We start from the raw sequence: 27,078 nt of genomic DNA, 5'->3' as shown, positions 1-27,078 counted from the left end.
CCTCATGAATAAAAATGTGCATGGACCTTTTCTCTTTTCCTCTTCCTCCTATCATAGAATAACTTCTAAAAGGGAAAATTGTGTTTTGGGAAAGTATTAGGGAGCAGTACACAACAATTTAAGAACTTAAACTTTTTAATAGAAAATTGGGTTAAACTTTTGTTTTTAGGTCAAAAACTACTAACAACAGTTACTGCCAACTAGAGTTACTTGCAAAAATGTTGCAAGGAAAACCCGGAATCGAAAAAAGATTTATAATGGCACCGGGAGGTTGGTTAGTAAGGATTTAAGCAACGAAAAATTGTACTAAACTCTTTTAGCAATAATATATAGTAAAGAGTTTTATTTTTACGAAAAGTGTTATAATAAAAAAATAATAATTTTAGTATTTTTTCTTAATTTTTATTGAAAATCACTTGAATTTCTAGTGAATTGAGTTACCACTTTGCTCACTGATCTTATAGAATGATTTCTACTTTGTTTCGAATACCTTGGGCCGCTAGGAAATATTGGGTGTGGTCAAACGCGTCACACATTTCTCTTTTCTTCTACTTTACCTATTTACATTCATCCACTTTGGATATAAATGAGTTTTTCAACCACCTGATCTAAAATTTTACTGAGATTGCATTGGGCCAAAGAACTTTGGTATCTTTTTCGATGCTCGTTTGATATTGAACTTCAGAAAAACAAGCGCAAAACTGTAGGAAGTTTTGCAATAGGCGAAATGGCAAATTGGTTTTATTTTGCCGCATATTCGTTTCAAGCACCTCAAACATAGCTGCTGCATATGCATTCTAATTCCTTCTAAAGATGGAAAAATAAGAAAACTTTAATAAAATATATTTTTAATACCCACAAGGCCTACTGCAGTTGAAGTATGCCCGCTTTATAGCAAATATGCCTTTTTAAAGCTTTTTGTGCCTGTGGCTGCCGATTCAACTCAGCAGTTTCTTCATCTGCTACGACTTGGAAAGCTACATTATGTATTTATTGTATAAAATTTATTTTACATTTTTCAATTTTTTGAACTTTATTTTAAATAATTAAAATTTTCAAATAATTCAAACCTCCTAAAATTTTCAAAATGCATAATTGTGCTGTTTCGAATACTCTATTCCCACTGTTTTGGTGGGAATCTGCTCCCCGGGAGTTTAGAAGTGGAGAAATTTTTACTGGGAAAAAATATAATAAATTCACGAGAATTCAACATGCGGAGAATATTTGTGATTGTTTTCTCATCTAATTGCACATCTTAAAAATTGGCTTCTCCTAACACCAAATTGCTAAATAATTTATATAAATCACCATATGGTATGAGTTGCGAATATCGCTTACTAAAGCCATATAGCGAAACACATTCACAACTTTTTATATTACTTCATCTAACAATAATGTGCAATTCAGTGATAACTGTTTACGGCGTAGCCTTTGGCACAGCCGATAGCAGCAGCGTTCCCATTTGTTTGCTTTTGATTTTCTTGGTAGCGCTGGCTGTGACGTCAATTAGAATCTATGTATTTAAGTCTTTAAATCACATTCGAATTATTAATTTGTTTTATTTTCATTTCGTAATAGTACCGTACGAACAAATACAGGGGGGGCCATATAGCGTTTGCTTTTTGAACCACCTAATTATTTTTTTGAGAATGGTAACACAAATGACATGTCAAATGTGTTCATAATTTACTTAAAGGTTTGACATTTACGAAATGGGACGCTATACGCTTGAACAAAATTAGGAAATATTGAAAACCTATTTCCAAAGTGGTGAGTCTTCTTCTTCTTTTCTGATTTTCACATCGGTGGCTATGTCAATAAGCAAACTTGTCGGATTTGGGGCTCAGAAAATCCACACGTTACTGTAGAGAAGCAAATGCATCCACAACGACTCACTGTTTGGTGCGGTTTTTGGTCTGGCGGCATCATCGGGCCATTTTTTTTCGAAAATGAGCGAGGAGCCGCGGTTACAGTAAATGGCGAGCGTTACCGTGACATGCCCAACGAGTTGTTTCCAAAAATTGAAGAGGACGACATGGACGACATTTGGTTTCAACATGATGGTGCAACTTGTCACACTGCCAAAGTTACACTCGAACTTTTGGCTACTGTTTTTGAAAACCGAATAATCAGCCGAAATTCCGATATCAATTGGCCGCCTCGGAGCTGTGATTTAAGCTCGTTGGACTATTTTTTTTGGGTAGCCGTTAAGGACAAATGATATGCGAACCATCCAAAGACGATTGATGCTTTAAAACACGAAATCGAAGTTGCCATTCATGAAATTGGAGCCCAAACAATAGAAAATGTGCTTAAAAATTGGGTTGATCGAATGGCCTACTGTAAAGCCAGTCGTGGCAGTCATTTGAACGATATTATTTTTCATTCATAAATGACAATGTTCAATCTTCAAAATAAAAAAAAAAGTTTGAAAAAATGACTAGTTTTTCTTTTATAGCCGATTCAAAAAGCAAATTTTACATGGCCCACCCTATATGTATATTATATTTTCATTCATACACATACATGTGTACATATGTGTGTAGGTTTATATAAATGTATTGCAATTTCATTATTTGTTTTTTCTATTCTTTAGTCGTGGGTAAATATTTGTATTTTAAAGTTGAATGATGAGCGCTCAGCTGTTTCTATTTGCTTTGTTGACAAGCTTTGCCTATACATAGAAATATGTACTATTATATATAGGGAGATACACTTGCGGCCACATAATTAAGTTACTTTATTTTTTTACAATATTCGCTATATTTGTAATATTATAAAAATACTAGCATTACCCAGTGGGCTTCGCACCACCATACATAAAATGTTTTTTTTATATCGAATCGTCTGGCATGCTCCCCAATTGGTGTTTTATCGGCTTTTATTATGATTTTGTGGCCATCGGTAGGCATCAGATCGAGTGCCACTTTGAACAATTTCACCAATTCATTGTGTTGATGGAACATTCTTTGCAATTCATTCACGATTGATCTTCTCGTATTCGTCGAAATTGCACAGCGCTGATCTAATTCACGATTCTCATCACCAATAAAATATATTTGCAAAAATTGATGGTCACCATCTGGGAATGGAAGCAAAGACCCAGCTCTATGGAATATTTGACCTTGAATCTGTAAAGTTCGAGAAATATATGTAGATAACGGATCTGAATTTTTAAAAACATCGGACACAGGGACGGCACATAAATTAAATATGATATTGTTTATTCCAAACGAAGTAATAACCTTAAACGTCGGCATAAATCCGTCTATTATAATATTTGTAGCTCCAAAAGATGTCATTTGAAAGCATGAATTGTATTTTTTAATGTTTAATGTTTAAGAAATGCTTACACGTTGGTGAATTGCCAAAAAGCAATGAATGCAAAGGTTCTGGCGGAAGTTCTAGCACCGGCAATTCGACTTTCCCACCAGCACAGCACATACCAGGCGTTTCGTTTCTGAATTTAATTACTTTGCAATGTATACATTCTATATTCATTTGGCCAATGTAGGCATGCATGCTGTAATCAATGGTGGCATCGTAATTGAAAGCCGTGCGTTCCATTTGACGTATATCATAAACGGACGTACGCCCACGACGGTTTCTTGGTGCTTCACTATTAACCGACTGATTTCTCCATCTGTGTCGTTGTGTTTCCACTTCATTTCGTCGAACACGATCTTCTTCACTTTGTGATCTTCGATTTAACGCTGTAGCATTTGATTGACGTGAACGTCTGCCAATGTTTGCTCGTCTTGCATGTGGCATTCTTTCAGTACAGTATATTACTAATTGAATGTAAAAGTAAAGCATTGAAAATTATTTCAAGTCATTTTGAACGAAAATATATAAAAATAAATTTAATTCAAAGTTGAATGTGTGTACGTAGTTAAAACAAACACATGGTTAACACTCACCAAAAGTATGTCTGTTCGCAATGAGAGCACGATATAAAAGAACTCAGAGCACATAAGAGAATTAACTGTCAACTGAATTCCAACGACAGCAAATTAATATTAACATACTACACTTACAACGACAACAGTACAACAGAAACGCTCATAAGCGGCTGTGTTTTTGTTTTTGTTTTTCCCATACAGGCATTTCGTATGAGAGGAAACCATTACTCACATAAAATGTCATAACTCAGGAACGGCTGCACAGATTTCAATCAAACTTCACACAAACTACCTCCTCAAAGATAGAAAAGAACTCGAAAATTTTTGTGTCAATCGGTTGTGCAGTTCTTGAGTTATAAGATTACCAAGGAAATGTAACTTCTTTTTATATATATAGATAATCGATTGTATAATAAAAATCGTATACTTCGAAAATTTAAAATATGTATGTAAAAAATTCTCAAAAATTTAAGAAATGCCAAAATGTTGAGCGCAAAATTTTGAACTTTTTAATCGAAATATTATATTTAGAATTATTTTTATTTCCCTCTCAGCAGGCAATGGCAAACCTCGGAGTGTATTTCTGCCATAAAAAAGCTCTTCATAATAAATATCTGCCGTTCGGAGTAGGCTTGAAACTGCAGGGCGCTCCATAAGTGAAACAACATCAAGACGCACGCCACAATTAAAAGGAATAGCTCGGCCAAACACCCAAGAAGGGTGTAAGCGCCAATTATAAAATGAAAGTTTGAAATCGCGCGAAAATCGCGTTGATTTTTGTCAATTGTTTTTGCACACAATGTTCAGAATTTTCCTTCATATTAAAGCACATATTCGGAAGTCGCTTTGTAAATTTTGTATTGTACAAAGTCTGGAACTTTGATTTTGAAAGGTTTTGGTATAGAATGAACTGTTTTTTATTTGTAACTAATTAAAAAATTTAGCATGACAACATTTCGATTAATGTGAAAAGGTAAAGTGACTTAATTACGTGAGCTTTAGTGTACTTCCGATCACGCAAATTAATGAAGAAGCCAAGTCATCCAAACAAAGTTGACCTTGCCCACAAATTGCTGGGATTGTGTACAATATTAACGTAACTCATGCATACATACATATACGTGAATGAGTGTTTGTGAATATATATTTATGTGCATTGTTAAAATTGATGCGTATAGTAAATATAAAAAAAAGCATTACTGATAGAGAGATAGAGACATCTTTGCACGTACTATAGCTTAACGATTAATTGACAGTAATGAATTATACGTACATTTGTATTTTGTGGTATCATTCTGATAAGCGCGATGACATTTTAGCTGCAACTACGAGTATGGCAAGTGTGGGGGATGACGTCACTGAAACCTTGTGCAGAGTTGAGGAGAATGCATTAATTGCAGGGACTGTTATCTCGAATTTACAAATTGAAAACTTTATTCGAATTTTGAAATGTAATGAAAAAAATGTTTCATTACAGTTATTATATGAGATGGTGATTTTTTCCGTTGCCGATAAGAGAAAATTCCCTACGTTGACTTTTACATTGTCTGATAACTATAACGCAAAATATTTCTTACGTTGCAAATCTATATTTATACCCACATACATATTTATTAATGGGCTATAAAACTGCGTATCTAAAGCTTCTAATGCGGTATGTTATTGGGTATGGGAATAAGTTTCCGTTCTTTCTTCGCCAAAATCACGAATAATTTAAACAATGATATTATGTGAAGTATGTTCCGTTGGGAGCTACAACTTTACTCCATCCTTCAGGCAGCATACGGATTCCTCTGACGAAAAGCTCGAGTTTTTTTAACTTGATCCATTCATTGAGATAGTTTGCGATGCTCTCGTAAGAAGTGAACTGCTCTCCAATAAGGGCTGACTTCATTGATCGGAACAGAAGGTAATCCAATGTCTGGGGAATACAGCGGGTGGGGCAAGATTTCACAATACAGTCCCTCTAAATACTTGTGGACCGATTTAGCAACGTGTGACCTGGCGTTGTCATGCAGCAAACTCAGTTTGTCGTGTCTACTGTGCCATTCCGGTCGCTTTTCTTTGCGAGCTCGATTTAAACGCAATAGGTGCAGTCGTTAACGATCGCCAGTGATGGTTTCAGATGGTTTAAGGAGTTCATAATAGATTACACTCTTCTGATCTCACCAGATACACAATAGAACCTGTGAAGCATGAATATTTTTTTTCGCTGTCGATGGACCTGGTTCTCCCGGCAGGCTCCAACATTTTCGACGCTTAGTGACGATGCGATGCAGAAAGAAAACCTTTTCTTTTTTCGCCGTTCAAGAAGCATCTCACTCGTCACAAAACGGCCCTCGATGTCGCTGTGGTTGTTGTTGTAGCAGCATAAAAATTCTCCACACATATGCTATTGAAATTACACTCTTTGGCCGGATATAAATCCGGGTTGTTCCGGTTACGAAGAACCGACTGTCTCCTTCAATTGATGTGACACCTAGTTACCTGCTTTCTGGACCATTCCCATTGCATGCAAACGTTTACCGACGGTTGATCTGTCAACACCCAACTATATCATCAAGGGTTGACATGCGTCTTCATTCAATAATTGTTTTAGTTGAGTATCTTCGAATTTTTTCGATGCCCTTTCGCGATCTTTATCATTCATTTCGAAATTGCCACTTTGGGAGCGTCGAAGCCACTCTTTACAAGTTGTATTTGATGGAACGTGATTACCGTAAATATTGATTAATATACGACACGTTTCAGCTGCACTTTTCTTTAAAAGGTAATAATGAAGCATGACTTCGCGCAAATGCTGTTTTTTCGGGACGAACGTAGGCATTTTTGAACAAGGATGGATATTGACGTCGCTGCTCGAACATAAGATTCTTCGAGACTCTCCAAATTCCTCTGAGGTTTTCGAGAGGCCATGTTCTGCAGTTCTGACCAGAAACTGTAGTCCAATGGACTCAGATCTGCACTTCCAAACGGCCAATTTTCTGCTGTTTCTCGTATAAAAATATTTCTGTGTTGTATTATTATTCAAGTTTTTAAAAAACACGATGCAAGGTGGCGCACAATTAATATTGTTTTGGAATAAGTTTTACTATATATATTATAAAGAATGGTTTTACTTACTACTGTGGGCAAAAAGTAAGGTGAATTTGGTTGTAAAATGAAAAATCTTTATTTATTCTTGTAAATCAATTTCATCCCCTTCAAAATAATCCCCTCTCGATGAAATACACTTATGCCAACGATTTTTCCAATCCCCGAAACATGCCAAATAGTCCATTTCCGGTATAGCCATCAGCACCTTCTTCGATTCAGCTTTTATCTCCTCAATCGACTCGAAACGCGTTCCCCGGAGTGGTCTCTTGAGTTTTGGGAAAAGCCAGAAGTCAGACGGAGCCAAATCAGGCGAATACGGTGGTTGCGGAACGATATGCGTGGAATTTTTGGCGAAATGGTCACGAAGAACGAGTGCAGTGTGAGACGGTGCATTATCGTGATGCAAAAACCAAGAGTTGTTGGCCCATAATTCTGGTCTTTTTAGACGAATTGCTTCACGTAAACGACGCACAACGCTCAAATAATATTCCTTATTAACAGTTTGGCCAGGTGGAAGGAATTCATAGTGCACCATACCACGAAAATCCTTTATTTTTGAACGACTTTGACGTGCTCTTTTCGGTCTGGCCTCGCCTTTAGCACGATATTCGCTTGATTGGTCGGTTGTTTCAGGGTCGTAAGCATAAATTCAAGTCTCACCTCCCGTAATGATGCATTTGAGCTTGTCCTGATAGTCTGAAAGCATTATTTCACACACATCAACGCGACGACTTTTTTTTAAGAAATTGAGAGTTTTCGGTACCAAACGTAGGCCCAAATGGTCTTCCAAAATGGTTTTCACAGATCCTTCTGATATTCCGATCATATCAGTAAGGTCTTTAACAGTCAACCGACGATTTTTGAGCACTAACTCCTTCACTTTATTGACGTGTTGGTCATCTGTTGACGTCGATGGTCGTCCGGAGCGCTCCAAGTCATCAACACGTTCTCGACCCTCTTTGAAGTCTTTGTACCACTTATAAACATTTTTCTGCGACATGGTCGAATCACCAAATGCCTTCTGCAACATGCTAAACGTTTCCGCAGCCGAAATTTCATTCCGCAAAATTTGATGGCACTTCTCTGCTCAATCAAATCAGACATTGTAAAAATCGAAAAATGCACTCTTGGTCGTTTGGTAAACACAAGCGTAAATATATTACTGATAATGACATTCACATGAAAGTTGGCCCAGATATTATTAACAGTGCTGCCAACTCATGAAAAAAATATTATAACTAGAGGGAAATTTTAATCCCGCGAAGTTTGACAAATAAATTCACCTTACTTTTTGCCCATAGTAGTATTTAATTATTATATTTTAATAATCTACAGTACGAATTACTGCAAAAAAAGGAAGCCAAATTTGGCAATTATAATATTAACAATCAATATAAATACAATATTAAGTAACTAAATTTAATTTGTTTACAAAATTAGGTCTGGATAAAGCAAAATCAAACAGACTGGTACTAGATAATGAATTATAGTCTCAAAGTGCACGAGCAATAGGTGCAGTACTCGTAAATTTAGATTTAACGTTTTCCCTATAATGAATGATAAATCTTTGCTTTGACCTTTACGTGCTCCATTGCTCGTTTATTTGCAAACTGTAGCTCTATAGTTCACAAGTGTGAAATTTGACTGATGTATGACGCCATTTCTAAAAATTATTAATCTTCAAATAAACGGTTTTTTAATAGGTTATTTTGATATTCAAAGAAAAATGCTATTTTTTGTCCTCGATAGCCTCACGAATACCATCTTTGTGGTCTTGAATCGACCCTGGGCTGTTGGCGTAGACCTTCTCTTTCATGTGGCCCCAAAGAAAAAAGTCACAAGGTGTTAAATCACAAGATCTCGGTGGCCAATTGTGATCACCTCCTCGAGAGATAACACGGTCCGAAAACTTTTCCCGTAAAAGATCAATGCTTTCGTTGCTTGTTTGGCACGTAGCGCCGTCTCGTTGGAAATAAACTTTATCCAGATCAATACCATCCAATTTCGGCCATAAAAAATCGTTAATCATCTGTCGACAGCGTAATCCCATTCACCTGTAACACCTGTTATTGGGAAACCCTTTTAGCATGATTAATTTTGAGCCACCCTGTACTTATAGTATGTATGCGTTTTTCTAAAGGCATGCACGTATGCAGACACGTATTTTATGTATATAATCAAGGTGTGAAATGTGAACCTCCGATTTTCACAATCTAGCTCATTAATGTCGGTCACCTGTTATCGCGGCTAATAGCACTGAAAAGAAATGTGGATGATGAAACAAGTGCATTTTGTATTCACGTTTTAAGCCGTTAATAACTTTGCTTACATTCATCCGCACAAACAGATGTTAATAACTATGTGTGTACTCCTGCGATTTTTTCCCATATATGTATGTGTGTACATCCCATTGCAAAATTATAAACACACTACTAATTAGAAAAAATATATCAGGCCAGTCCATAAGTTCGTGCGTTTTTTAAAGGTGGTTTTAAAATTAATAAAAAATATGTTTAAAGTATTTATTAATCAATAATATATTTTCCTTCATTATTTACAATGTCTTCCCAACGTTTAGGCAAATTTTTAATTCCCTGCTCAAAAAATTCTTTGTTCTTGGAGCCAAAATACGCTTTGATATCTCTTTTTATAGCTTCTTTTGAGGAGTAGTTCTTGTTACTCATAAGGGATTGAAGTCCACGGAAAAGGTGATAATTACAAGGAGCAATATCCGGAGAGTATGGTGGATGCGGCATTAGCTCCCATCCGAGCTCGTTCAGCTTGCCTAATGTTTGCCTTGCGGTATGAAGCCTTTCGTTGTCGTGGCGAAGCAAAAGTGTGTGTCTATTCACTAAAGACGGTCGATTTTTGTTAAGTGCCTCATTCAGGTTTGATAGCTGATGGGAATAACAATCAGCAGTTATCGTCTGGTTTGTTCCATAAGTTCATAATAAACAATACCGGCCATATCCCACCAAATAGACAGGAGAATCTTCTTGGGGTGAAGGCCATCTCTAGTGGTCGGTGCTGGTGTTTCATCTTTATCTAACCATTGGCGTTTGCGAACAGGATTATTGTAAAGGACCCATTTTTCATCACCAGTAACGATACGGTTAAAAAAACTTTCATTTTCAAGCCGTTGCACCAGCTGAAAACACACATTCACTCTCTGCTGAAGGTTGGCGACAGAAAGTCTATGCGGAACCCATTTTCTCAAAGGCCTTTCCCAACTGAACCAGGTGCCTGTGAACTGTTCCGTGCGATGAATTTTACCTCTGAGCTATCATATCGACTGTCAAATTTGGCTCAGCTTCCACGAGTTCGAGCAAGGCATCGGAGTTAAAGACTTCAGGACGACTAGCGTGCGGGACATCCTCCACGTCGCAGTTACCACTTTGGAATTCTGAAAACCACTTTTGCGCAGTCCTTAACTAACGGTCTCCTCTCCGTGAACAGTGTTTATTTCTGCAGCATCAGTTGTTGCATTTTTACCACTTTTATAAAAAAATACAAAATGTGCCTCTTATACGCGTTCGGAGATCCCATTTTATTTTTTAACAACACGTGCTTCTATCCGCCATTCAAATCACTTGTTGAATGCACAATATATCAAAGAAAATATAAATAGTTCCGTTATATTCCGCGAATAATTTTTTGTATGCAAAAATCGTACAAAAGTGAAATTATGGGTAAAATACACTCGAACTTATGGACTGACCTGATAGTTCATACTACAACAAAAACTGTGGAACGCAAAGTTTCAAACTTTGTACAAAATGTTTTAAAATTACATGAACACTTTTCACTTTATTATTTGCGAAATAGAGTGTCAAATGAGCACGCGATCGTCTCATTTAAGCAAATTTAATCGAAGGAATAGAGAGAATATTTTAAATGACAATATACAATAGGAATACTTACAACAATTCATATGCTTAAATTTCGGTAAAGATTTTGTCAAGAAGTCGGCCTCATTTTCGGGCGAAGTAACACGCTCAAATTTTGTCTCTTTCCATCCATATTTCTCTCTTAAATAATTATATTTAATATCAGTATGTTTTGCTTCTTTTCTTTGAGATGGGATTAAGTGCGAGAAATTCTGCTCCGTGATTATCGCAGTTAATGACTGTTGCTTTGCTGCAGTACTCCCTTAAACCAAGCACTTGCAATAGTTGACGATAGAAGATTATCTTTCCTCGCACATTGACATACCCTATGATCAGAAAGTACTGGGAATATTTAAATGAAACAAAATAGAGTTAAATTTCAGGCAAGTTTATTTTATCTCCTTTAAAATATGACCCGTCTGAAGCAACACACATGTGCCAACGTTTAACCCAGACGTCACCTCCTCCACACCTCTGTTAGGCCGACGAAGGGATGGCCTTCAGCTCCTTCGACACATTTTCTTTGATCTCCTCTATCGACTGAAATCTCCTTCCGAGTGGTAACTTCAATTTGGGTAACAAAAAGAAGTCGCACGGGCCATATGAGGTGTATACGGTGCTTGCATGATGGTATTTACTTGGTGTTTGGTGATATAATCCAACACAATTTGGGTTCGGTGCGATGGCTCGTTATCATCATGCAAAATCTAGGAATTGTGTGCCCACATTTCCGGCCGTTTGCGACGTACAGCATCTCTCAAACGCTTCAAAACGGATAAATAAATTATTATTTATTAACTGTCTTGCCCGATGGAAGGTATTCATGGTGTACTACGCCTTAGCAACAGAAGTCAAGAAGAAGAAAACAGTCTTGGAAGAAAACAGTCAATATCACCTTCCCGGTACTTTTTGATCATAGAGTATATTCAACTAAAGAAAAATCTTTGGGCATTCTAATGTCTAAGCCCCCAACCATTTCTTTACTTGAGAACGTACGAAAATCACGCACATTTAAATGGTCATATCGTCGATGCCACAAATCAAATTTTGTCATCTTCTCATTATACATTAACGCATATTCTTCATTAAAGAAATTCGCTAAAAATATACCACAGCTTTTATCAGCTAAAAAAGTATACGAAAGTTTCAAGTAACTACAAAATACTTTTGAGTTTTAGCAATTTTTCTTATTGACAGTGCTAGACTTTTTCTTCCTTTCTATGGAAGAAAAGTTCTGACACCTCAGCAACATGAAATTGTAAAAAATCACTTAGAAATATTCCAAAAAATCTGGCTGAAAGTAGAAATTTTGATGAGATTTTCGAAAATTTTGTACAAAGTGTTAAACTTTGCGTTAAATGGTTTTTGTTTTAGTATGTACAATATTTTAATTAAAAAAAGAGTAATGTGTTTATAATTTCGTAACGGGGTATATATGGGATACGTCACCTAAATACCTGGGTGATATTCTGGCGTGTGGCAGCTGACATTATAGGGTGGATTAATTGTGTATATTCAGTTACAAACAAGTAAGGAAGTCCTAATTTCGGTCCGGACCGAACTTTATATATCCACACACATTTTGGTAAAATTAAATTTGTCTGGCTTTAATTTTTGGATTTTAAAACTCATAGGCAATAAGAGTTATAGCTTGTAAAATCAGACGAACGAACGAAAATTTAGTCTTAACTCATTAAAAGTGGGCGTAGTTTTTATCCGATCACAAATAATAATTATTTCGATCTAAATAAGGTGGGGAGTAATGCGTGCTTTGGGCTAGTTTTATTAAGTACTTATCGAGATACATGCATTTACCCAAAAGTGGGCGTGCTATCGTGTCTACTTGCTTCGAAATTCTTTTCTTGGGCTCATTATTGTTGTAAAGTTTTAGCAGTTTTGCTTCGCTTATGACAGAAATATCACGTTTGTTTTGAAAACTACCGTTATATGGGAAGTGGGCGTGGTTATTGAGCTATTTCGCCCATTTTCAATACCAACTTATCTTGGAGAAAGGGTAATATGTGCACCAAGTTTTATTGACGGGCGTTCAGACAGGCATGGCTTAATCGACTCTTATCATAATCCCTCAGTTGTTTGGAATATTAGCCTGCTTATATTTATATCGATTTCATTATACTGTTATATGAATTAGTTATGTGAAAAAATAAAGGGTCTTTTAAAAGTGACGACTAAATGTCAGTAGTGAATAACTCCCAGACGGTGCCTTCTTTTGTCATCTTTGACATTTGTCAAGTAGACAGATGTATAATTTTATACTACAGAGCAACGCGTTAAAATTATTGAAACTTATTATGAAAATAGTCGATCTTAAGGAGTAACATATCGCGGAATTTGTAATTTTTTTGGATGAAATAATCGTTCGAATGAGAAGACAATTCAAAGGTTGGTGAACAAATTTCAAATACTGGTTCTGTCAAGAATAAAAAAAGCCAGATAAACCAAAAATTTAAGATTCTGTTGAGAATATTTATTTATTTAACATATGTCCACTAAACATTGAGACTAACTTCTGGCATACGCCATTTAAAAACAAACAATTGACAACAAACAACAAATTAAAAATTTTTTTTATTTGGTACTTCAGTCGGTTGGTTACATATCAAAAATACATTGGAATTACACTCAATGGCCCATTGTCTTCGATTTTTAGTAGAGTAGAGCGAATGTTCCGATTTAAGTTTTGGAAGGTGCTTATATCGATTTCTTTCAACTTTCGCTTAATTCGATTGATCAACTTTTGCTCGTTTCATACTTCCCAGCCCTTTTCGTACACCATCCACTTGAGAACTGCCCAGAAATTTTCTATTGGACGTGCCTGTGGCACGTTTGAAGGATTGCTCTTTTTTGGCACAAATGGTATTTTTTGCTCAGTTAACCAATCCAATTTTTTTTTTTGCATAATGGCTGCTTGCAACATCTGGCCAAAATATGATTACGTGGCTATTGTGATATTTATCGATGAATTTCTTCAGTTTTGCCAAGCATTGATCGATATAAACGTCAGGATTGATCGCTTTGTCTTTGCTTTTGCGAATCAATGGTTCTGAAAGACCGTTCGAAGAAATGGTCACCCACACTAGCACCTTCAGCTGAAATTTTGATTTGGTGGCATATTTAACCTCGTGCGGTGTTGTTTCGATGTTGTCAGTGTAAAAACCGTCGTTGCCACTCAATTCATGATGAGAAAATGTGAAGTACGATTCATTATCCAAAATTATGAATTTTTCATTCGCAAAGTGTTTACGACGTAGTGCGCGGCAGCAAATTGGTATTTTTTCGAGTTGTTTCGCTGTATATTTTGGTGCTCGTTTACGTTTACGATAAATTACATTGTTTTTCTTCAAAATCTTGTGAGCGCCAGACTTTGAAATGCCAAATTTTCGTGCTAATTTGCGTGTTGATTGACCAACCTTGTTTTTGGCACTTGACGGCAGTTTTTTCGTTGTTGTGGCACTTACTCTTGGTGGGCGACCCGGTATAACCTTATGTTCCGGTTATTTTCCATTCCGGCAATCTTTCAAAACACGAAAAATAGTCGCACGGGAGATTGGTTTATCTCCAAACACCTTTACAATATCACTTGTAGGTACTGATTCGTCCAAACAGATTGGCGACAGATTTACGTAAATCCAGCTTGTACGGCATTTTGAATGGAAACTTTCGCGTAACATGAGTTTGACGGTTCAGTAGAAGCACACTTGGGGATGACAAGTCCATGAAGCTACATCTGTGTGTTTCTTTATGCACTCAAATATATGTCTGAAGTTAGTCTCAATGCTTAGTGGACATACATATGTTAGTCTATGAACTCTGGCTTCTTACATACTAGTTACTACGATAAGGAGAATAACTATCAGATCTGATTTAAATACCTACAAAATAGAACATAGAGCAATTAAATATGCAGAAGAAAAATCTAGTTGGATAGAACCCGAGATCGAATTAAATTCACTTAAAGCTCGAACAAGAGGAGCATTACGCGAATACTCCGTTTTATATTTAGCACCATAGAAAGGTAAAGAGCTACGCATATTATAATTTGGTATATGAAAATATACCTACTCTTCCCAAACGAAATGAGCAGTCAATACTACCATTGCTGCTGCAGTGCAAAGTGTTGCTGAACAACACTCAACATCGATATCTCGACGTTCTCAACAGTTACAGATGTATTTTTAACAAAAATAAGATTAAGAGGCGTATTTTGAATAAAAATAGTGAAACCTGAAATAATCTAAATTTTTGATACTAAAGGGTTTTCCAATAACAGGTGTTATTTTTAATAGCCCGTTATTTTGGTAGTGTCGCTTTTGGAGCTGTCATTTTTTGATATTTGACAAGTAGCAACTACGCCATTAATAAAAATGGAACGATACACGCTTAAACAACGTATTGAAATTATTAAAATTCACTATAAAAATGGTGAACATTTTGCAGAGACGGTTCGAAAACTCGAATATTTTTGGGTCATCGTGAAGCACCTTGTCGAACCGCAACAGAGAAATTGGTGAAAAAATTCGAGCTATTGGGAGAAGTTAATGATGTGAAGAATAAAACCCGTGCACGTCGCTCAAAAGAACAGGCTGTTGTAGCCGAAAGTGTTGAAAAAAACCCAGGTTTGTCCGTTCCTCGTCGTTCTTTGGAATTAGCCATCCACAAACGTCATTATACCGTATTTCGCATAAAGATTTGGGCCTTAAGGCTTATAAAGTCCAGTTAACACAAGAACTCAAGCTGGGATAATCAAGAACGTAGTGTCTTTGTTGATTGGGTCGTTGAATTGCATGAAAATGATCCGGAATTCCATCGAAAAATCATCCTGAGTGATGAGGCTTATTTCCACCTCGGTGGCTTCGTCAACAAGCCAAATTGTCGGATCTGGGGCTCAGAAAATCCAAGAGTTGTTGTTGAAAAGCCTCTCTATCCTCAACGTGTGACTGTTTGGTGCGGTTTATGGTCCGGCGGAGTCATTGGACCGGAATTGGATGGTATTGACCTGGACAACGTTTATTTTCAACAAGACGGTACTACGTGCCACACAAGCAACGAAACCATTGATCTTTTACGGGAAAAGATCTCCAATAACACCTCTTATTGGAAAACCCTTATATTAAAACGATATAGTCGTCTGGAGGAGAATGCAGTATTTTTTCTTTAGCGAACGTTCATAAAATAATATAATAATAATATCTATTGTCGGCAGTTTGGCCGATGTATGTCTTTGATATTTTTTTGCAAATGGAGGGATCTATAGTTGTATGCCATCTTCGAACAGTAGTTGGTTTTTTATGAGGATCTTTTTCATGGCAGAAATACATTCAGCGCCGGGGTTTCGATGCGAGGCCGGGGTATCGAATGGTAGTCACGTAACAACCCATTCGGCTACGACGGAACGTCCATAAAAGCAAGCAAATTAAAATTTAAATCAAAACAAACACCAAAACACTTTTTTACGAATAAAGGAGCAACACGAAAACATCCGCATCTCAATCATATGCTTGCAAAAGTTTAAGTATAAACTATTGCAGTAATTTTAAGTATTCACTAGTTTTTTAAGAGAACGCTGGAAAAGCCAGCTTTAACTGAAATTTTATTCAGCTCAAAGTTAGTTTAACCCTCCCTTGGACACCTTTTTTAAAACCTTTGGTTGTGCACTCGGGTCTGGCCTATTTTCGTTCTGTTCGATGATCGTTTTTAAAAGGTGATATCCATAAATTTATAGAAAATTAACAGATGTGCAGCGGAGAGTTAAACTTCGAATTTGCTAGTATTTGCTTGAACCACTCTTCTATTCGCACAGTCCATTGTCGCGTTTCACGCATGTGGTGGTTTGTATCATGGAGGTTAGGTTGATTAATAGGCTAATTAATGTATTTCACCGCAAATGCATTTTACATCTCGTAATTTGATTAATTCGATTTATAATATTTATAATAAATTAAAACCCCTCATCAACATTACGGGCAACAGTTTTTATTTTAATAGGTGCCACTTTTTTGTAACTCCAATTAAATAAAAAAGCTTTACTTTCAACTATAAATAATATTACTTATAAATTTAATCAATATCAATTAGTTAATTAATGCATGTTCTTGGCATTTTTTTTTTTGCCTTTTAGCTTATCGCACGAATGAGGGCAAACCGTGGGTGCTGCCTGTGGTGCGTAAAACTGAAATTAAAATTGCCAGCGATGAAACATTGAATCACGAGTATTTACCAGTATTGGGTAAGTATCAGTAGACATTTATGCATTTCCATATATATTTATACTTACATATGTCTGTATATATATTTGCTTGTTTATGCAAATCCATTTTTTGCGGTTTGATTTTAAGTATATTAAAAAAAAAAAAGTTTTTTTTTAAATGCGTATTTATGTATAATATGTACCTGAGATACTCGTATGTGCATATGTATATAATAAAGGGTTTTTATTGGTGAATGGATTGCGGTATCGGGAGATGATTAACGATTTTTTATGGCCAGAATTGGATGGTATTGATCTGGACAATGTTTATTTTCAACAAGACGGCGCTACGTGCCACACAAGGAGCGAAACCATTAATCTTTTGCGGGAACAGTTTCCGGACCGTGTTATCTCTCGAAGACGTGATCACAATTGGCCAACGAGATCTTGTGATTTAACACCTTGTGACTTCTTTCTTTGGGGCCACGTGAAAGAGAAGGTCTACGCCAACAGCCCAGGGTCGATTCAAGACCTCAAAGATGGAATTCGTGAGGCTATCGAGGACATAGGGCAGCCACTTTGCAATTCGGTTATGGAAAATTTCATGAAAAGGATATTGTCCTGTAGGCGTGGTCGTGGTGGTCATTTACCTGATGTTGTTTTCACTATTAACGGCATACCTTCCTCTTTATAATGAAATAAACATCCGATCATTTATAATAAAAAATAGTATTTTTCTTTGAATATCAAAATAACACCTCTTATTAAAAAACCCTTTATTATATTTTATTTTCACTTGTTGGCCTACATTTCTGTATTTGCACTAATTTACATCGTTTAATTTCAATTAAAGGCAATGAGGCATTCACAAAAGCCGCCGTTGGTTTGTTGTTGGGTGAGAACTCAGCTGCTATTGTTGACAAACGAGTAAGTAAAATAACAAAAGAAATTGCATGTAAGGGGTTAGGAGTAGCCAGAATTTTCAAAAAATTGGTTTTTATATAATTTATATTTATATGTTTTTTGTATAATATCTTGAATATTCTTATATTTTATATTTTTTGTATAACATCTTAAAAATATTGTGTGAAAATTTGAAGCGAATCCAACAAATATTTTTCGAGTTATTCAACAATTAACAAAGGAAACGCTCCGGAGCGTTCGCAAAACTTTAAATGCGTTTTTCTCAAAACTATGTTTTTTGAACTGGTGATCACTGTAACTTAAAAACCGCCGGGTAGATTTCAATAAAATTTGTACTGCTTTTCAAAAACATAAAAAACTCGTGCCTGATTGAAGGATTTTACTTTTAAATTTCGATTTTTTTAAACATTGAATTGTCGGTTTTTTTCTCAAAAATCTGAAAAATATTTCCTGAGACCGCCATATTGTTAATTGTGAAAAAGCTTCGATCAGGCACAAGATTATCTATTAATAAAACTCGTTTCTCTTGTCCGATTGATTTTAGTTGAATCTCCAAGGACTTGTGATGATCTCCGCAAGGGACTTCTGGTGAAACGGGCTGAACACAAACAGCGATAACTTTTATAATTATTAATTTTTTTTTTTAATTTTGCTAAAGTCAAGTCGAAACATGTATGCTATCTTTTTATTTTTGTAAAATAAAACAATTGACTTCTTTCCGACCTCTGACTACCCCTAACCCCGTAAAACTAAAATTTCAATTTATAATATTTGCAAATTATAAAATTTTACCTCTCATTTAGGCTTTTGGCGTCCAAACGCTTTCTGGTACTGGCGCTCTGCGCGTAGGCGCGCAATTTTTGAACGTCATTCTGAAACGTAATGTCGTCTATTATTCAAATCCCACATGGGAGAATCATCACAAAGTATTCGCGGATGCCGGTTTTGATACGCTTCGCTCCTATCGTTATTGGAATCAGGAGAAACGTGCAATCGATTTCGAAGGTTTATTGGCCGATTTGGATGCTGCGCCTGAGGGTGCCATTATCATATTGCACGCATGCGCACACAACCCCACCGGCTGTGATCCAACACAAGAACAATGGAAGCAAATTGCCGATTTAATGGAACGTAAGAAACTCTTCCCATTCCTCGATACGGCGTATCAAGGCTTTGCTAGCGGTGATCCGGAGAAGGATGCCTGGGCAGTGCGTTATTTTGTGGAACGCGGTTTCGAGATGCTGGTCGCGCAATCATTTGCTAAAAACTTCGGTCTTTACTGTAGGTTTCAATGCAAAGTGCGCTATATAACATTTATATTAATTCTGTGTACGTATTATTTTCAATTTTAAGGTGAGCGCGTTGGTAATTTGACGGTGGTACAACGCAACTCTGCTACCGCAGAAGCGGTGGCATCGCAAATCACATTGTTGGTGCGTGGTATGTACTCGAATCCACCAGCGTTCGGCAGCCGCATTGTTGGAACCGTGTTGAATAACCCAGAGCTGCGTAAGGAGTGGTGAGTAAAAAAGCTAGACAATTACTAAAAGATAGTTTTTGAGTGCTGGTTTAACTGTGCGGAATTCCGAAATTGAGTTTAAGCCTTGCGTTTAAACTTAGTTTAACTGGAACTTGTAGTTAAAGTGGGACTGAAAAACTGGCCCCAAGAAACTTAGATCAGAAAGTAGTATGTATGTAGTAAATTATGCACTACACACAATTTTCACGTTCATCATGATTAACTGATTCATTATTCTGGCATTTGAAATTTTTGAGTTGCACAATTTGGTTGACTTATAGGAAATACGTCCAAACGGTAATCGGTTATGAGACACACCAACAATACTGTTCCATTTCTGAAATATACGTACTACGAGGGTTGTTTTTATATTTTGCGCTCAAAAATGAAAACACAGTACAGTTAGAATGAAAATTATTTTATTGCTTTTTAAGAATATTCTCCTTGGGATTCAATACATTTCTGCATTCCTTTGAACCAATTAAAGGTCTCAACAGCTTCTACAGGTGACGTTGACCTCGCATTTTATATTTGATGTTCGCGAACAAAAACAAATCATTAGGTACTCAATCAGGGCTGTACGGCAGGTACAATGTTCATATTAATTCGATCCGCTGAGTGCTCAAAAACTCTCTTGAGTGAGCCGATGCGTGAGAGTTCGCATTGTCTTATTGGCCTCTTCAGCGGCTGGGTTTCCCTAATTCCAATCCCAATATCCAAGGATGCTTCTATCTCGCCATATGTCACATGACGATCTTTCGTTATCAATTGACGCACAGCATCGATTGCTTTTCGCATAACAATCGCTTTTGGACGGCCTTCACGAAATTCATCCTGCAAGGATCAACGAACACGCTAAAACTCGTTGTACCAGCGTTTCGCAGTGGCTAAGTATGCTGCTTCTACGGCATCAGTTGATCAATGCTCTCCTGCCTCGATAATGCACGTCGAAAATCATAATAAATGTTGATTCCATCTTTTGGACGAAATTAATTTTTCAACTCACTGAAAAAAAAAAAACAAATAAAGCTCGTAAGTGAAAATCTTATATGCAACCCTATCACTTATACATGAATCACATTGCGGCTCAGTGACTTGTGGAGTTATTCTTATTGGGGGGAGCTTTTTGTTATGAAGCTTTCGCGCTTGTGGCATAAAGCTAGTATATTTTTTTTTCAACACACACCCAACGACTTTAAATAAGTGAACAATTCAGAAAACTACATAGTCTAATTTTAATCGTTCTTCAGTTTCATTAATCCTAGTACTCGAAAAGTATTAAAAAGTAATCCGTATTCAGAATATTTCAACGCACATTTCAGTGTTCAAAAATTAATCGTTTTTACGTAGGCTAGGTTAGGTTTTTGTGGTACTCGGCTTGCATAGAGTAGCGAACTCACTTAGACCATGTAGGTCTGTTGTATCACCACTCTGTAATACGGGAACCTTACTGTTTACTTTTCATGGAACCTGTTAGACTTTTTTATAAAGCGTAGAATAGGTTTTATCCCAGCACCGGATAGTTCCGTAAGAGAGTCAAAATGGTATTTCTCTAACAACCTTGCTCTACTCTTAGGTTAGGCTGGATAATTACAGAGGAAGTGTTATAGTGTTTCTTTTTCTTCCTCGTTTCTACAACTTCTGCAGTATTCATGCGAAAATATTTCAAGCCTAGAAGAGTGGCCAATGACCAGAGACACAAGCCACAACCTTCGAGATTATCTCTCTTGAGAGGTTAAGCACGCGTATTTTCTTCCCATTGGCCTCCTGGAGAATATTAATTTGTATCCTTAATTTGCAAGTTGCCATAGGAATTCCAATATTGCCTCTGTTTCAAGCAGTGGAAGATTAATATAATTAATTAATATATAACATAAATATTAGGGTGGTCCAAAAATGCATGGGAAAAAATTTATATTAAAATTTTTATGCTGCCGCCCCCCATAATGGTAAAGAATGAAAAATAAAAAGACCCGTATTTTTTTTTTTTTTAATCAGACCATATTTAATGGTGCCGCCGGGGCTTTGAAATATCCCATGTATTTTGCATGGGAAAAAAATACTTTTTCGTAGATTTCATGTAAAAACCTGGAAAATTAATATATTTTAACCGGATGACTCAGTTTCTCTTCATAATGGTCAGGGAATAACAACCAATTATGAAATAATTAATTTTTTTGTATTAACTATTTTTTATAGAACCCCAAAAAGCCCCCATAAAACGAAAATCTAAGAAAAAATCGAAAAACAATATTTTATATTACTTTTATGAAAATAGTTAATACAAAAAAAAATTAATTATTTCATAATTGGTTGTTATTCCCTGACCAATTATGAAGAGAAACTGAGTTATCCGGTTAAAATATATTCATTTTCCAGGTTTTTACATGAAATCTACGAAAAAGTATTTTTTTCCCATGCAAAATACATGGAATATTTCAAAGCCTCGGCGGCACCATTAAATATGGTCTGATTAAAAAAAAAAAAATACGGGTCTTTTTATTTTTCATTCTTTACTATTTTGGGGGGCGGCAGCATACAAATTTTTTTTGGACCACCCTAATAAATATATTTGTATATATATAGTTATTGTTGGTTGTTAGGTCAAACTTTTGCTCGAATTTGCCATATGTGTTTTGATTTTGTTCCACTATTGGCGGAATCCAATGTTTTATGCTGCCTCCGAAAGCATATAGTTTTTATGAGAATCTTTTTTCGTGGCAGAACTACAATCGGAGTTTTGCCATTGCTGGACTGGTAACCGGCATTATAATAAAAATTTTCCAATATTTTATGTTTCATGCATATAGTAGATTTCCAGCTGACTGGTGGTCATGCACATACACATACGATGCCGGTCGATTCTTATAGGTTTTACAAGTGAAACAAGTTCAAAATCAAAAAAAAAAAATTTTTTAAGTGTTACTTTGTTTTTGCTGTTTTGTTGAATTTTGTTTTAAAAGCAGATGAAAGTAGTCCAAAAAGATTTACTTTATTTTATTACTGGTAACATTTCGATTTCAGATTAATCATGGGTAGGCCGAATAAATAAAGACAATGTTTTAAAAACGTAGATAAAGTTATTGTTTTTTTTTAACAGAAAAAATGGATATAATTCCAGTTTGTTTGAAACGTGAAGCCGAATACACTAATTGTATTCTATAAACAGGGTCATATCTGTATTGTGGAACCAAAAATAATTGCCAGTTGTAATTCAGTGTAATTTATTCATTTTGAACATCTGATCCAAATACAAAGCAGAAAAGGTATCTATACAGAAATGAACTGTTTTCATATCTGCCAATCTTCATAAACTGGCTAAATGTTTGTCACATTCATGCATTTATGATTATGAATTATTAATACAGGGTAGGCCAAATAAGACCTACTAACGTTACGGAGCAGGTCAATAGTTTGCCTAGCAGTATGCGCAGTTGCTCCATCTTGTTGAAACCACAAATTAGGATACTGCTCCGCCATTGGCCGCAAAAAGTTTTCAATCAATGTTCTGTAAGAAGCTCCTGAAATCGATTCAGGCGTTTCATCCTCATTTTCGAAGAAATATGGACCGATAACTCTAGTGGCCATAACACTGCACCAAACAGGACATTTAGATAGGTGCAACTGATGTTGGTGTGTTGCCCTTGGATTTTCAGAGCCCCACAATCTACAGTTTTGTTTGTTGACATAACTGTGTAAGAATAGAAAAACTCGATAATTTTAACGCGTTGTGTTGTACTGTAGGGTTCCATAATAAATTTCCAACAATTCAATTATAACCTACAAAAAAAGAAAGATAAATATGTCAAAAAATAAAAAAAGTTATTTGTGCTTAACATTAGTAGGTCTTATTTGGCCCACCCTGTATTAAGTTTTATGTAATAAAAGTTATCGCCGAGCAAAGTGGGCTAAATAGAATTTTTCGTTATTTTTGTTATATTATTTTTAAATATTTTGTAAACTTGAATTAATGTTTATTTTCTGATAAATGAAGCACTTAACCTGAAAATTTGAATTATTTAAAAAAAAAAACGACACCACAGCAATCAAAAATGTGTGAATGCATTTAGCCAGTTCTGCTCGCCACTTTATATATTATATTACGTTGCTGACAGCCTGCAAGACCTCCTCCCTCTTACTTGCTTAAGGGTTTTGTATCAAATTTCTTTGGAGTGTTGTAAAATGTTTTTTTTTGCTCTATCAGCTGATTAGGGCGCACCATTGTTTAATTGCTAACTGTTTATGAACACTTCTATTTTTTTTTAATTAAACTAGTATCAAAGGAAAAACTAATATTCTTAAAAAATGTATCTTCAATAATGGGCAAGCAAAATATGTTCAATAAAAGAACTTTCACATATGGAGTGATTAGCAATTAATCCACAAAACTTAATCTACCCGTTCACTTATGGCAGATTTGCTGCAAATTAACGATTAGCTGTCAAGGCTCTTGTGAAAGTTCTTTTTTCACAGAAATTGATTTGGTGCAATATTTTGGTGTTTTTGGTTTGTTTAATTGTTATTGACGAAGTGAAGAAAAGGCAAAGAGAAGCAATTTTTTTTCTTGACTCAGTCTTGTGTTGGTTTCGTTAATCTGTTTTTGATTTCTGACAGGCTAAGTGATTCGACTGCCGCTACAATAGAAGCAATAGTCAATTGAATTGCGCAATTTCCTGCTAGTAATAGACAGTAAGAGGGAATCCGTAAATGACGACTACTGCGGCTGCAAAAAATTATGGCAGCCAAAATTGATATTACATTTTATGATAAGCAATAATAAAGCAAATCATCTATGGATGCGAATTTTTTTTATAATATTATATGAATGCTTACTAGTTAATAATATCAAACACAAATTGTATTATAATTATGTCTGCGAATCTCTTTCCTTTGCCGGAAACCTTTTTATTTAGTTACTACTTTTACTTTCCTCCTTATATTTGTAATTATAATTATCGATATCACAGAAACACAGGGTTGTACAGCAAAAAGTATAATTGGCAGTTAAGCTCGAAAAAGCAGATAATCTAGTTATAAGTGAACCTCTTATAACACTGAAAATTCGTTTAAGTTGTTTATTATATTATTGCATTTGTTATTTTCTATTTTTTATACCTACTTTTAGTTTTATTTTTTTGTATTAAACTTTTTTTTGAGCTACTTCTTTATGATTTTTACAGGATGGAATGCATTAAAACGATGTCTTCTCGTATTATCAAAATGCGTCAAGAACTTTTCAATCGTCTCACAGAACTCAAGACACCTGGCACATGGGATCACATTGTCTCACAAATTGGCATGTTCTCATACACTGGCTTGTCTGGTATGCTTATAGACAGTAGCTGAAAGCTTCACCATGATCATTTACTAATTCACGTTAATTAAATGTTTTTTCTTTTTACAGAGAAACAAGTACGCATGCTAATCGACGAATTTCATATCTACCTGCTAAAATCAGGACGCATCAACATGTGTGGCCTCAATGAGAATAATGTCGATTACGTGGCCAATGCCATAAACACTGTTGTTACAAAAGCATAAATCAAATATGTATTGAGAATTGGCAACGCATTTATTTGGCAATACATTCAAAAAAGAGAGGCTTTTACAAGGCAAAAAAAAAAAACGGAGCAAACGAAAACATGCTAGAATTTGCTAAACTTCAATATTAAATGGCTTTCAAACGAGTACACATAAATTAATTAGGGAATGTTTATAAGATGTACAATGTACATACATACATACGCGTAATATACAAGTAATTCATAGCCAGCAGTCCAAAAACACCCAACCAACTAAATGACCTCTAAAATCGATGACAACTCCCCACTGATAAAAACAAAAATAAGCAAAAAAATCAAAAATAAACAAATAAACGCAACCAACAGAATTTATTTTGTATTAGTAATGCAATAAATGTAGAACCGTAATCAAAGTAAAACACAAATATTAAATAGAAACCGCCAAAAATGTTTGTATCAAGAAATAAAAACCAAATGTCAAGTTTAAGCAAATATAATCAAGGCTATGTATGTATTTACACAAAAGTTTACAAACATAATTATATACTATTATTACATTACGATAAATAGCAAAAAACGTATACTCTATTTGTAATATTGTAGTTATATTAAGCGTTTAGCGATCAGGTTCCTCGTTATATTGTGTGCATACATTCATTTGTGTTGATATTATTGCAGTAAAAATCAATAAAAATAAATAATAAAAATATTGTTTATTTTTTTAATAAAAATGGAAACCCGATAGGAGCAAACTAAATCTATTTATGACGCTTAACTGTTAATAATGTAATTTTTATACTCGTTGTACTCATATCAAAACGTTGCGCATGACGAGAGGAGTTGGTTAAGCCATGTATGTCTGTGTGTTTAATGGAAAACTGAAATAAAAATTGAGATAAAATCATATCAATGAAACTTAGTGCACATAATTCTCCGTTGCTATTTAAAATATGGTATGCGATAATCAGAGTAGTTTCCGAGAATTGCAAAAATTAAAAAAAAATGATATTTCAGTAAGTAACGATGAAATTCGATCAGTGTAGGTACAATGTATGGGTTTCACAAGATAAATCCGAGTATTTAAACTTTGCGAGTGCCGCGCCGAATGTTAAGAAAATATGAGTGCCTGAGTTGGGATTATTTTTCTTCTTTACTTTGTTTTTGGTTTCTGTAATCAGTTTCCTTCGAAAAGAGTGGGGGATTAGTCCAGGTTTTCTAGCCCAATTGCAGGGTTGCTAACTTTAATTGTTCCAGTTTATATTATTGTGGTTGTTGTAGCAGCATACACATTCCCATACATATATGGGACACAATACGCCTCTTCATTTCGCCAAGCGTTAGCTAGTGGCCAATATATGAAGCAACTGGTATTAATAAACATATCTTCGACAGTCGGTTCTACGGAACCGGAACGACCCGAATTTATATCCGGCCAAGGACTGTCACTTCAGCAGCATTCCTCGTATATGCACGGGGAATGTTTATGCTGCTATAACAACAACAACAACAACAATAAACATATCTTGGCAGCGTTGGTATAAATTGAATTTGTTTGCCTAAAATTACATTTGTTTGTAAAATAGTCAGTTATATCAGATTTATGAGGGATAATAATACTCGCTAGTGGAGAATCTTGCTCGATAACTTTGTTGTTGCTTTCACATGAAAATTTTTCATCAAGTGAGCCGAGCGAAGAAATAGCGAGCAGAGTAGTGGCGAATAGAAGAGGCCTAATATGTAAGTTCTTGTGCCCCGTTCGTCAAGCCACAAAGAGAGAAATGGATAAAAGCATGTGGCGTGCACCTAACAGCGTCGTCTAAAACATTTGCCAGCCGATGTACGATAAGCCGGAGGAGATAAATGAATGTTCCCTTGAAATAAGTCGACTAAGTACCGATTCAGTACCTTTCATATTGTATGTTATGCTGTGGTTTTTGTATCGAAAAGTTTTTATTGTCGAACTGATCCAGGCACAAAATGATACTTGAAGACAAAAAAGACAAACGGGTTAATGTAAACA

At 35.6% G+C, this 27,078-nt stretch overlaps 1 protein-coding gene across 1 annotated transcript in view; it reads left to right on the top strand.

Moving 5' to 3' along the window:
* The window catches only part of LOC129241266 (aspartate aminotransferase, cytoplasmic), a 34,732-nt gene extending 8,965 nt beyond the window's left edge, over positions 1-25,767 (top strand). Inside the window, exons 2-7 of the mRNA XM_054877511.1 lie at positions 17,025-17,132; positions 17,947-18,020; positions 18,821-19,298; positions 19,371-19,536; positions 24,717-24,859; positions 24,941-25,767. Coding sequence (XP_054733486.1) covers positions 17,025-17,132; positions 17,947-18,020; positions 18,821-19,298; positions 19,371-19,536; positions 24,717-24,859; positions 24,941-25,077 — 1,106 coding nt within the window. The 3' untranslated portion in view covers positions 25,078-25,767. The remainder of the gene's footprint in view (positions 1-17,024; positions 17,133-17,946; positions 18,021-18,820; positions 19,299-19,370; positions 19,537-24,716; positions 24,860-24,940) is intronic.
* Positions 25,768-27,078: the final 1,311 nt, after the last annotated feature.

Source organism: Anastrepha obliqua, chromosome 3 (assembly GCF_027943255.1).
Source record: "Anastrepha obliqua isolate idAnaObli1 chromosome 3, idAnaObli1_1.0, whole genome shotgun sequence".
NCBI classification, from domain to species: Eukaryota; Metazoa; Arthropoda; class Insecta; order Diptera; family Tephritidae; genus Anastrepha; species Anastrepha obliqua.
The sequence above is the reverse complement of the archived record's forward strand: the minus strand, read 5'-3'. Positions and strand labels throughout refer to the sequence as shown.